This window comes from Homalodisca vitripennis, chromosome 6 (genome assembly GCF_021130785.1).
Source record: "Homalodisca vitripennis isolate AUS2020 chromosome 6, UT_GWSS_2.1, whole genome shotgun sequence".
Lineage (NCBI taxonomy): Eukaryota > Metazoa > Arthropoda > Insecta > Hemiptera > Cicadellidae > Homalodisca > Homalodisca vitripennis.
This window is the reverse complement of record NC_060212.1, coordinates 144,614,053-144,628,279: the sequence shown is the minus strand read 5'-3', so window position 1 is coordinate 144,628,279 and position 14,227 is coordinate 144,614,053. Positions and strand designations below refer to the sequence as shown.

At 32.2% G+C, this 14,227-nt stretch overlaps 1 protein-coding gene across 1 annotated transcript in view; it reads left to right on the top strand.

Moving 5' to 3' along the window:
• LOC124364980 (porphobilinogen deaminase) overlaps positions 1-13,387 on the top strand; it is a 28,637-nt gene extending 15,250 nt beyond the window's left edge. The window contains exons 4-7 of the mRNA XM_046820842.1: positions 4,439-4,524; positions 7,519-7,703; positions 11,096-11,418; positions 12,959-13,387. Of these exons, the coding sequence (XP_046676798.1) occupies positions 4,439-4,524; positions 7,519-7,703; positions 11,096-11,418; positions 12,959-13,136 (772 nt within the window). The 3' untranslated portion in view covers positions 13,137-13,387. The remainder of the gene's footprint in view (positions 1-4,438; positions 4,525-7,518; positions 7,704-11,095; positions 11,419-12,958) is intronic.
• The last annotated feature ends 840 nt before the right edge of the window (positions 13,388-14,227 follow it).

The window sequence follows — 14,227 nt, the reverse complement described above, 5'->3', positions numbered from 1 at the left end:
TTTTTACCTTGTAACTCACTTAAGCCTGACACATTTATTAAGTAGCTACAAAATTCAGACTGAACCAAATGATTTGAATGTGGATGGCAGATTCTTATGAAGAGTTAATAATCAATCAATCAATCAATAATACTTTAATCATAATCATAAAGAACAGAAATAAGCGTCAAGTTACAGTAAGAAAGACAGGTAGAATAGAAAACCAGAATAAGATGGTTTACAAAGTGTTTCTTCCGGTATTTTGTAGTCAATGCTGAGGAGTCCCTCCAGCATGTGTCATGAACTCGTCCATTGTGTAAATTGATTTATTGATTAGCCACTCTCGAAGTTGTCTTCTCATTGTAGCTGAATCTTGAGTCTTCAACTCGTCAGGTAGAACATTAAATAGTTTTGCCCCTGCATATGAAGGTTTTTTTTCAAACAAGGCAGTCCGGTGGGATTGAAGGATGAAATCGTCGGCATGGCGAGTTTGTCGCCCATGTATGTCTTTGTTTTTTGGTAACTTGAATCTGCAGGCAAATAAAACAACTTCTAAAATATACAGGGATGTCACAGTTAAAATATTAAAGTTCTTAAAAAAATAATAAAGGAGATCATGCTAAGATATACGCCAGAGAGCATCTTTATTTGTACATTGTTTTCAAAATCTCTTATCTCCCCTTGTTTTAAGGAGGGACATTAAAAAATTATTACCTCTTCTGTCAAGTTAGTCAACCAGTAAAGTAGTAATGTTTAATTCATAAACATCAAAATATTATATTTTTAAGTGTATGTTTCTGCAGGGTCCCCATAATTAGTATTGGGAGACTATCATCTGATTGCCATCCATACAATCAACCATGACAGTAAAAAACAGTGCAGTAAAGGATCAGAAGAGTTTACATTTGAAGGGTACAATTTACATGACTTGCACATTATATGTTTTCTTATTCTGCATGTATGGTACTTTATATTTTGTAATTTTGTGTGCTGTTATTAAAAGAATTTAAAAGAATACAAAAGTTGTTCCAATTGAAAAGCAGGCATGTCTTTGGTAAATATTATATTTTGGGGGAATAAAAGATTCTGAAGACAGTTAATCTCATCTCCTGTACACTCAGTGACCAATTTGAAAACCAGAGCAACTTTATTATATATGGGAATTTGGGATCCAAATTTCATGTGAATGGGGGAGGCAGGGATATTGAATATAAATACCAAAAAAGCAATGGGAGGACATCACATTTCTTAAAACTTTTCAAAATTCCACTGTGAGGCACTTTAAACTCATTTAATTTTGGAAAAACATGTAATCCAAACTTAATTTCATCATGGGAAATACAAAAATCACATTTTACTATAATTATAATGATTTTACACTATCGTTTTATTATGCACTTAAAGACATTGGCAATCTTCAGTGCACTTTCAACACTTGCAATTGCAATATTCTATTATAGAGTATACATACTATGTTTTTTCCAAGAGTTATTGTATGTACACATTACTGTCATAAAAATTAGTGCTAAAACATTTGCAGGAAAATTATTTCAACTAATTGGAAATTTAAATTTAAAATTTTTTAGAATTTTAGAATATTTTTATTGTTATTTGGTACTTTGGGACATAACCCTTATACTGGGAGGACAGTACCTATAGAATATATAGAGTATTTATTGGCAAGTCAATTTCTAACTGATGCAAAGGTCTAATGATGTTTTCTCCAACATCATAGTTTGTTTGTTTCGTTTGTTTGTGTCCTTTGTTTGTTGCAAGCCTCAGTCATACAAATCAGAGTGACATGTATCTCCTATAAAACAGGACATATACCTTTGCAATGGGTTCATTCTGAAGAGAGCCAAGATGTAGTGGATGTTGTTAATTTAGATCAGTGTTTTTATCAACTTGATTATACCGAATGCATATCACCTGAACAGCCTATTGGGTAGAATTAATCAGGCAGCTTAAGCAACAGATTTTACTTTCATGATCCATTTCTTATTTAAGCAAATTTTCTTTATTGCAGTAACAGTGTTCTAGTCCTCAAACCAAGAAATTTTGGTAGTATTTAATGCTTATTTCATCACTTGCAACTGCAGTATCCCTTTATACTGTTGCTCACAATTGTCGTCTAACATTAACATTTAACTCCCAGTTCACACATCAGCTCCAGACAATTGAATAATAGAATATGATTGCACACGTTTATAGTTGGATGACTGGGTGGCCTTCCAGCCCAAGGTCAAACTGCTGCAACTGTGGTTGCCTTTGTTGATCTAGAATCTGCAAATACAAGTCACTCTGCCTTCGGATTTTATTAATTTCATACAATTACACACAATTAACTTGAATAAAATATATTTTTTACTTTGAAATGTTCTATGTGTTATTTTTATTTAGTAATTTTGAACTGATTAATAAAAATGCCATATGGCAATTAAATTTGTAAAAGTTGTACCTACAAAAATATTAAAATCTAAAGTGTAAAAATAATTTAAAAGTGTTCAAGGATTAAAATTGAGTTCTAATTAAAAACTTTATTTTGAGTAATTGTATATGGTCCTTTACATCCATTTTTGTACACAAAAATATGATTGAAAGGAAATGCAATTAACTGTAAAGAAGGAAGAAAAGATGTCATCTGATTGCTATCTATCTATACAATGTAGTACGATGCTATCTATCTATACAATGAAGCATGACTGTGCAGTAAAGGTCGGATGAGTTTATCTCAATAGGTTCCATTTACATGACTTGCACATTACTAGTGCACTTAGCAACACGTGTGGTACTTCAGTTTATGTTTGGTTTTCAGATCCGTTACATTATTGGATTTTAAAAGTCATCATTACATTTTTATGCCTATTTATGCTAGAGAAATACTTTCTGCTCAATTTTTAAACATCAATTTATTGCAAATTTTATAACTTGATATAAAATAATTTGTTTTTTTCCCTAAATTCAGTTTTAATTTATTTATTTTTAATTTACCATAGAATAAAGATTTATATGTTCATATTAACAATGAATTTTCCAAGCATTCGTAGTGTTCCCTACACATTCTAAAAGCAAAATGGTAGTAAATTGAATTGAAATAATTTGTATTAATTTAATTACGTTTAATTTCATAAGTGTAGATAAGCATTCATAAACTTGTATATTTATTTCAGGAAAGGTTTTATATAGAAGGAAAAAAACGAACACTTTTTTTCCCCCCCCTTGGGGCCAAAAACACTAAAGTAACACTATGTGTTTTGCTTAGTTGTACTTGGGTACTGCCATGCACTTAAGCCTCAAGGGCTTTTTTGCGCACCCCGGAAACACCATGAGGCCTACCAGTCTACAACATCAGCAGTTCAACAAACCGCCGAAAACAACCTCCTCCTGGGAAAATTCACCACCCCTGTCCAAGCTACCAAAGATGGCATACCGCTCTCTTGCTATTGCAGGGCAATCAAAGAGCAGGTGCTCAGCAGTCTCCTCCTGCTCATTACACCTTCCACAGAGCGGATCCTCCTGAAGGATGCCAACTCTGTGTAGATGCTTCTTCAGGTGACCATGCCCCGTAATGAGACCAATGACCTTAGAAGACATTGATCTGTTTAATGAGAGAAGGTCCGAAGCCACCTTGGAGGAAGGTGACTGTACATCACACATCACTGACGAACACTTACATCAAACAATATTTACACAGTTTAAAAAAAATTTTACATATGTCCTGGTTAGGTTCACTCTTCCACTGGGATAGATACCAAAAACATAAAATCCCAAAACATCTTCATCGTGCTTTTATAATTTTGACCTTACAACCATTTATATACAAACTTACAGTCAACTTTAAATTCAAATTGATTCGGTGTGGTGCCTTTTTCAATCAGATTCATTCCCCCCAAAGCTAAGTCCTAGGTACACTACTGAACATATTTATTTTTTTATTCTCCTGATTTTGTTTTGGATATTAAACTACCTGAAATACATATAAACTAGAGACAATATCTTTAGTTTAAACAAATTTTCTCTACTTGATAAAAGAATTCTTATTGGTTATTTTGCATTATTAAAATTTCAGTAGACTGAAATGAGAAGTACTCTCAGATTTTTTGGATTTGCAATCCGTATTGAATGTGGATCTGCATGTGTTAAAAGAATTTTTGTATCACAGTACATTGTTCTTAATTAAAACATCAGCGGCATCTGCCTGACTGAAAATTTAATTTAATTTAGTGAAAATACTAATTAGCTTGATCCTGTACCACAGACAGAACCTCATAACCATAATCCGTAATGGCTGTGACTTTTGTCTGAAAGACTGGGATGAGAATTTAGAATTTTAAACTTATAATATGTAGATTTAACATTGGAGTTTTGAGGATATTGTCTGAATATGTCATCCTGATAAAATTGTATATCATTCTTTACCTGTATTAAAGTTAATAGATTGATTTTGTTTTATGTTTAGACGAGAAGATCCGAGAGATGCTGTAATTTTCAATCCAAAATTCAAAGGCAAAACTTTAGAAACGTTACCAGAAAATAGTATAATTGGTAAGTACATTTTGGAATTTCTAAAATAAAAGAGATCCTATATCATACAGCACCTACATGAATTTTGTGATTCTTCTTTTCCACTCTCATCATCATCATCATCTTTATTCATACATGCAATAGATGTTGTCAAAAATATATAATATTTAAATAATACACTGATTTATGTGCTATGTCATAATCAATTACAATGTAAAATTTGAGAACATCTTAATAAAACCTTACGGAATACCCTTACCAACAATAACAATTTATAATGACTTAAGCCTTAAACAGATAAAAATAGTCAAACAACAAAAATGCAAAAACTTATAATAAACATAAAAACGGCATAACAATCTGACCATAATATAACATTAAAATAAATAATAAGATACATAACAGGATAAAATAACGTGAAAGGTTAAAACTAAATAAGATAGGTACATTAAAACTTAGTTAAAATCAACAATTGCATAACTTAATTTGTAAGAGAGATTAAATAGGTGATAGATAACAAGTACCGTACTAAATTAAATAAATCAACACAACAAGAATGCTTAATACTAACAAAGAAACAAGTCTGACACAGGTTCATTTAAAATTTTGTGTGTATACTGTAAAAAGGATTTAAAACCAACCACTTGTAAATTTTACTCTTAAAGCTCACTTAGTAATGTATTAGTACATGTCATAGTTTTGCTCTGTGCAATTTAGATGTATTATTTTTTTAAAGGTATTTAGTTTGTGGTTTGTTCAAACCAATGCAAGGTTGTGTAAGCATAATGAGTACAACTTTTATTTATTAGCTAATTTTATTTCTTTAGCATCCACATTTTATGCTGAATCAACCCTCAAGATGGGTTTTCAGAATCCAAAAATATCACATAATACAACACTTTATTACTTAACCCTTTGGCTGCCATGCTATATTTGTATTTTATGTTTAAAGTCTGTCAGGCAGTTTAAGTTACCTGTATCTGAAGACTGCCAAGCCAAACTACCATATGCCTACCTGTACTGCCAGGCTTAAAATGAGCATTTCGCATAGGTAAACCAAAAACGATAATAACTTTCTTTTTTAACTAGCTAGGATCATGATTTTTGTTTTGTTTTGAACGTAATGAAATTTACTATAACTTATATAACTTTTAAAACCACTTCAAATTAATTAAACTATTTAAATAAATAAATTAATTAATTAAATTTAAAAAATGTTCAAAAAAGTTTTTTTTGTATTGCAAAACACCTTATAAATACTATAATGGGAGAAAATAAATGTTTGTTTTATGTTTACAATGTCATTGAGAGCCAATGTTCAAAAAATTACAAAAAAATATTGGAAAATAAAGTTATAATGATTATAACACTGAATCACCGCGGCAACGCAAATTTTTTTATATTTTCATAGTTTTATCAATGTGGTTCCAAATACTTGCTTGAATTAGTAAACACTAGCGGGCCCGGCGTGCTTTGCTGCGCATTTCAATAATTTTTTGCAAAAGTTGCCCGCGGCTTCGCACGCAATTTCCCGTTGAAAACAGTACACTATATTCACTTATTCTTTTTCTATCACATTCTAAACATTGCTGAGATAATTGATAGTCGTTCCATCGTGAGCCTCTTGGGCGTATTATGAAGGTATGTACCATATTCCTGCCTCTATCTAGCTGTTACCCACGGCTTCGCACGCAAATCTTAAGAACCGAAGTCCTTATATTACTTAGTAAATTTTTTTTTTTACTATAATAAATTTTAGATTAAATTAGTTATATCTCCGATGCCACGATTGAGCTTGCTTTGTTGTCTCGATCGAGAGAATATGTACACACGGAGTTTTGAGAACCATACTTCTGTCAAAAAAAACAACTAAGGTTGATTTTATAACATTCTTTATATTTGTAGCCAACGTAAGATAGTAATTATGATATCTGCATTACTCTTCTGATCAAGCATGAGCATGGTTTATATTAAATAAATATTGCAGTTAAAGGTGAATTTTTACGTCAAATTTGAATTGTATTATCTGGATAGTAAAGTCTATGTTTAACAGTGATTGCAAAAACAGTTTAAACAAAATTTGTCGTTTCTCTTAAGCTTACTCTATGCTTTAAAACTATAAGTGTAATATATGTTTACAAAGAACAGCTGATTAAAAATTTGAAAAGACGTTAACATATGTTTGCTGCAATGCATTTCTTATGGGTATTTCTGTAACCAGTGGGGCGGAATCCTGAATCGGGAAAGGGATGGGCATAGCTTATAAACCTTCTCCGTGGAAAAAATACATATACGTACAAATTTTCATCATGATCGGTCCAATAGTTCACGATTCCATAAAGGACAAACATACAAACATTCATTTTTATATATATAGATTACTAGTCTTACACTAAATTCTCTTTTTGATGTTGTTATTGGAAGAAAATTAAACTAATAAATAGGTTTTATAGTTACAAAGAGCCTTTAAAGTTAGAAAATAAATTATAATATTATACTTACAAATGAAGTTGGATACAGAAGATTGAAGAGAAACAATGGCAATAAAAATTGCTTTTTCCGAGTAAAAACACTATGAACTATGAAACTACAAATTATTTTACATGATATTAGGTTGATGTTGTTGATATGATATTGTTGTCAACGGCATCGGCAGCCGGCAGTTTCACGACAGACCAACAGCCACACAATTACGTCGTTCTTCTACATGGCGTACTATATAAAGTAAGATTTTCGTAATAACTGATATTTTATGAAATAAAAACACTCTTTAGCTATTATTTTTATGTTATAAGAATTACATTGGTGGTTAAATAGCTGCGCTATAAGCCAAAAGGAAGAGGCCGATAAATTCGGCCGCTGGCAGTTTTCAAATAGTTTTTACTCGGCCGAAAATATCGGCCAGTCTTAACCGGCCGAAAATATCGGCCGCTGGCAGTTTTCAACTAGTCTTACCCGGCCGAAAATATCGGCCGCTGGCAGCCAAAGGGTTAATTAACACAGACTATTTCATAGGGACCAGTTCGTTGCGTCGCACAGCCCAACTAAGCCGCTACTTCCCCCACCTCCGTGTGGAGGACATCCGTGGCAATCTCAACACGCGGCTACGCAAGTTGGAAGCTGAGGAATCTAAGTACGCAGCAATTGTTCTGGCACTCGCTGGTATTACACGTATGGACTGGGAAGACAGGGTTGGACAGGTCTGTTCTCATTGAGATTATTTGGTATCAGTGTAAAACATTTGAAACGAGTTTCTCATCATAAAAATAATTTTTTCTTATGTAGTTTAGTTAAGAAAACTATACTCATTAAATAACTAGAAAATAAAACTTGATCGAAAATTCTTTTTTAAATACCAAGAGATAATTCAGATCTACAAAAGAAAATAATCTTTAATTATTTTTGAAACAGTAAATATAAAGTAAACCTAAAATTTAACATTTTTACAATTTTTTAACATGCTAATTCTTTTACTTCTGTCATATTGTTCACTGTTAAATTTGGACATTGAAAAATAACTTAATACGGAATTAAATTAAATGTAAAATGACACCATTTCACATTTTAATGTTTGTACTTGCCCAGGACGTATTAATGCATGCAACTTGTCATTATGTTAGTTAAGATTATTTAGTTAGTGAAATATAACACAAAAATATGTATCTGATATCAAATTTTTTTTTAGAACTTTACACAAATGTTGCATTATACATGAGTTTTGGTATCAGATATATGTTCCGCTGTCTATTGTTTTCAGTGTGCCAAAATCTATACAAATGTGGATCTGGTCAAAAAATAAAAATTTTCATTTACACTGGTGTAATTTTTAATGTTCTGGGTAATTATTCGTACTCTTAAGGACCTGTTGGGTCCTTCTTAAAATCGTGTGGTTGTCTGTTTGTTTATCTGCCTGTGCGATAACAGTAAGGTCACAAAGACTTGAACCTTAGCATGTATGTCCCTCCTCATGGTTGAAGGAAGAATTCTTTTGATTTTGGGGTCAAAACATCAAAGGGCAGCAAAGTTATGTAATGTTTTTGTCTCAAGTGAAAAATACAAAAATTAATATCTTTTCATGATTGCAGCTTTAAAGTAGGTTGTAAAAAATACATGTTCTATTTTAAAATTTTTTACAAATATGTTTTTTTTTTTTCATTGGGGTATATTGGGGTGGATTCACAGATCCTCACACGTCAACCTGAGCTTATTGTGTGCCCCTTTGATGTTAGAGGGGTAAGCCTATCTTTGTGCCCTTAATTAGGCTAAGAAGCTTTTCCCCGATACTAACATCTGGTTCGTCGCCTGGTTGTTTATCACCGAAAAGAGTCCCTTCTCCTTGCTCCCAGACTCTCACAGTCCAGTATTATGTGTTTTGCAGTCTCTTCAGACTTATTGCAGAGTATACACTCCGAGTCCTCATTTCGTAAACCTAGAGTGTTTAGGTGCTTCCTGAAGTGGCCAAATATGTTTACAATAAATTTCTTGACTAATCAATTATAAAATTCAAAAATATACAGAAAGTATATGTGTTACTTAAAACAATCTTATCTCTTAAAGTTATGTATAATTTTTAACCTAGAAACACAAAAAAGTAATTGTCAGACTATCATGAGAAATAGTTCAAAATAGCTCGCTATGTGTTTATGGTTTGGATGTAAGATTTGAGTATGGTAGTAAATACAAGTATGATGCATATTATAGAGTATTGTTCATGTAAAACTAATATTTTAGTAGTCATTTGTAATATTTATTACATTATACTACACTGATACTTTTCATCCTTGAAAAGCATTCTTTAGTTTTTAGGCTGAGCAAGTACAGTTTTATTTTTTCTGTAATTTTCACTAGAAATAAAAGGAAATGAGTTTACGTTTGAAAAGTATGGGTACGGCTTAATATTTTAAAAACCATAGGAGATAACATCTATAAACTTTGCACAATGTCATATGGCTATGTAAACTATTTTTCCTTGCTATTACCATGACATGCCAACCATGGGGGGACGGCCCACAGAGGAAAAACATGGAAATACCGATGTTTTTTAGTTTTATTTATTGTGTTATAAATTTATGTCATAATTTGCTAATTAATAAAAGTCAGTGAAAACACATTGGATAGTAGAGTGAAACGCCGCCTACCGCATCAGAATACGACGATCCAGTCAGAAATGGCAGCGCATAATGTACTTCACAATGTGTACCTAAAACAACCCGCCATTTCTGATTGGATAAACCTTTTGAGATGCGGTTTGCGGCATTCAACTCTACTAAGTGAGCTCTTTCAAATGAGGTATCACTCGACCCAAGCTTCAATTTAAGATTTCCATGTTTTCCTCTGTGGGCCGTCCCCCCATGGTTGGCATGTCATGGTAATAGCAAGGAAAAATAGTTTACATAGCCATATGACACTGTGCAAAGTTTATAGATGTTATCTCCTATGGTTTTTAAAATATTAAGCCGTACCCATACTTTTCAAACACCCTGTATAAACATACATTCAGTACAGTGGATCAACAGAAACCATTAAACCTAGCATCTGAGAAAAACCAATAGCTTATTTGCATATTATACTAATCAAATTAGGTGTTATTAAGACCAGTAAACAAGGCAACTAAATTGTGCACAGAATACTAATCTATATAGTGTTTTAAGTTATTTTTAGCTGTTAAGCAAGCACTATGCACTATACATAAACTGCTCGAAAAATATAAAATCGGTTTTTTGTATTTAGCCCTTTCACATGGTTTGATATATTGATTTACAACCTCATTATATGGTTTGACGTCTATATATCATGCTGCGACAGTCAGTCATGTGGATCTATCTTGTGGCTAATTCTTGAATTATTCTGATGAAGTATATATTAAGGAATGTTATAGACAAAACAAGGAACATGTTTTCGTTTTATTTTTATTCGGGCCGGTTGTTTTATTTGCTCAATATCGTCAATATCCAACAGGCTTCTCTAAGCTGATTGCAGTTATGGTTGCATGAGTAAACAAATCAGTGATTTTTTTCCTATCAGGGTATATTTTGTGGGTTTTTTTATGTCACTAAAGTTGATTTTTGTGTAGAAAAGGCTTATTGTGATATGATATCTCAAACCTACGATAAGTTGTCAAACTGACAACTCAGTGTAGTGAAATTGAGGGTTGGAGACATTTATTTCTTTGTTTTACAGTAATAAATGAATTTAAGTATACAAAAATAAATAAATTGCAAAGTTATATTAAATTTCTTGTGATTTTCATTAACATTTGAGTGAAAAATTACAAAGATCTGGCCAAAATTTTTTAAAATATTGAGGCTTTCCTACATTTAAACATTAAACATTTTAAACATTTAATATATTTATAGTTTGTTCAAGAAAGTCCAAACAACTGTGCCAAAAGGGTTCATAAAATGGCAAATAACTTTGAAAATATGTCATCATATGGTATTACTATACAGAATACCATTTAACAAAATGTAATGGAGACAATTTTTTTATTAATTAATATCTTTGCCAGTTAATCTCTTTTCTCCTTAAATATTTTATGATTTTAAAAAAGTACTTAACTACTTATAGCAGATGTGAATTTTTGGACATCCAGGTACTAGAAAGTGAGGAAATGTTGTACGCCGTGGGGCAAGGTGCGCTCGCTGTTGAATGTCGGGAGAACGATCTAGCCACAATGGCACTCCTCGAGCCTTTACACCACCGAGCAACGACTGCACGAGTGGTGGCTGAGCGCAGCTTCCTCTGTACACTAGGCGGTGGCTGCTCAGCTCCTGTTGCGGTTCAGTCAACTCTGCGAGAGCGTACTCTGGCACTCACCGGTGCAGTGTGGAGTCTGGATGGTAGCCAAACATTGCGCCAAGCATCGACTTGCAGACTGCGTTCTGACCCCGTCAACGATGATTACGAACCTCCTAGGTATGTCATCTTCATCTTCTTGAATCTTTGCTATACTCTCTCAGTTCCTCTTTACCCTTGATGGATTGTCATTTATTGACCTAATTGTCTTTAATATCTAACTATAGGTATTTGTACTGCCTTTGTTGTAGAAGTAGAACCTCATAGGCCTATTAATGTGTATAATACTTTTGAACATCATCACATGTATTAAAAGGTTGTCAATGAAATTAAAAACTGAAACAAATTGAAATTTCAATTACATTTCATCAAGTATATATATAATATGAATTGAGATAAATTATTAACCTTTTCGACTTGAGAGAAAATCTTCAGTTTATTATTGATGAAACAAATATATTATCTCTGAACAGTTTATAATAAATTCAAAACATTTCAAATCACCAATTTTAAATGTTTTAACTATAACACTCTTTCTCTCAGTAATAATTGACTTTAGGTAGCATTGCATAATTTTACAACTAATCCAATATAATTAAACACTGCTATTTATTTACAGAGGAGGATGTACATTTTACTGAATCAGTTAAAAAGTAAAATGTACATCCTCCTCTGTAAATAAATAGCGGTGTTTAATTGTATTGGATTAGTTGTAAAATTATGCAATGCTACCTAAAGTCAATTATTACTGAGAGAAAGTGTTATAAATAATTACATTAGCATGCTAACCTAGTTGGTGAATAAAATGTAATTATATTTAAGTTTTGGGTAAAAAAATTAGGTTTTTTTTTTCAAAACTTTATTAAATTGTTAAATATAACTTCTCCTATATTTTTCCCATCTGATAAGAAAAAAACATACATACATATAAAGGTCTTAGAAGCTTACTTTTGTCAAAATACAACTAAAGTAAGCATTATAACAGTCTTTAAATTTATAGTAAATGTTAGGTAGTGACTTAGTCTTCGATATCTGATATATAAAATCGATATAAAATTAACAGAATCCAAAAATAATGCCTATTTCTCAAAGAGTTTATATGTACAGTATTGTTTCAAATTGTAATCATCACAGAATCAATTCTTTCCTCTTCTTGTTCTTCTTGAGTCATCATCATCATCATCATCATCATCGTCAGACGTTTCCGTTCTCACGGGTCGTCGTCGTACACAGCCTCCTCCACTTTAGTCTATCCTTCCAGGTCTCCTCTTCATCCACCTGTATTTTCTGTAGTCCCCTTCTCTCTATGTCTTTCCACACTTGGTCCTCCCATCTTCCTCTCGGTCTTCCTCTTGGTCTTCTTCCTCCTTCCTCCTTCTCCAGTGCTATTCTAGGCATTCTATTATCTCCCATCCTCTTCACATGCCCCATCCACTGTATTCTTCTTCCTTCCATTGTCTCTTGCAGTGAAACTACCTTCAATCTTTCTCTGGTTATTTCGTTCCTTATTCTATCTCTTGAGTTCTTCCTCTGTTCTTCTTGAGTATCATACCTATTTCACATAGACCTAACCACTATTTGTTACCTTAAGTAGCTTATTTCAATTCTCAAACACTTTCCTTGGATATTTACTTTACTCAATAAATGTTGTCACTTGCAGAAAGTGTCCGTATCGGGAGCCACGGTTGTTTGTGGGAGTCGCCCAAGGCTTGCTCAGTCCTCGTGATCTGGAAGCTGCAGAGAAGTTGGGAGCCGATCTTGCTGCAGAGCTTATTCGGGACGGAGCCCTAGAAATCATGTGCGCCGCCAAGAAACTTGTTACCGCATCTATTAGCTGAATTAGGCCTGTAATTTTTTGATCCATTTTAGGATTTCTTGTACCAGGTGGAGGTGGTTTGTACATTACAAATCATTAATTACTAGGTTATGTTTAGGTGTAAGTACTGTTGTGATTTACCTTTTTTGATATTTTTTTCAACTGTTGCATCGTTCACTAAGTTATACTGTGTACAAGTTTGTTGGATTTTTTAAATTTATTTTTACTGGAATAAATGTACATAATATAGATAAATATATGATGTTTTAATAACATTATCTTTTTATTCAGTTCCTGAAAATATAATAACAATTATAAATAACCCTCTGACAAAGAGTGTACCTGTGGAAAATGTTCAAATATAGGTGTAAAAGTCAAATGTTTACATTATTAATTTTTTTTTTTCTTAACTCAGTCGTAATTAATTCAGTCATAATTCTTAGTCTATTGAGAAAGTATTTATTAAGGCCTCTGCAGGACCGGTAGCAGCAATTAAATTGAGCAAAAATGATAAGACTTTGGTTAAATCTATCTAAAACAAAATCTATAAAAGTAGAGCAATAATTTTTCTATCACTGTCTTTACAGGAAAATTTTAATTTAAATAATAAATGCTGTATTTGTAATAAGATTGTTGTAATATGTTATAATTTTTTTAATGTTTGAAAAATGTTATTATTCTTTAGTTATTTTAAGCTGAATTTAACATACTTTACCCAAATTATGACAGTGTTTTTTACATAAATAAAAATGTTCATGCACCTATCAAAAAATAACCTCAAAACTAAATTAACCCTTTGAGTGCCACAGCGTCGCTAATTTTGACGGTACGAAAAGTGCATAAAGTGCCAGCGTCGCCAATTTTGACGTTTCGTATTTCGATAATATTTTATATAGTACAAGATTATATTGGCCAAATAATCAGATGGCTGTATTCAATAGGTTCCAAACTATCAATAAATACGAGTTTTATGTTGTTTCTCTACTATTTTATCTGTGAAACTTATGTTGTTTGGGTACTTATCAAGAAGCCACTATTTTTGGACGAGTTTTCCTTATCAGGGACAAAATAAATTACAGTATTAAAAACAACTGACTTTATTTAACCTATTTT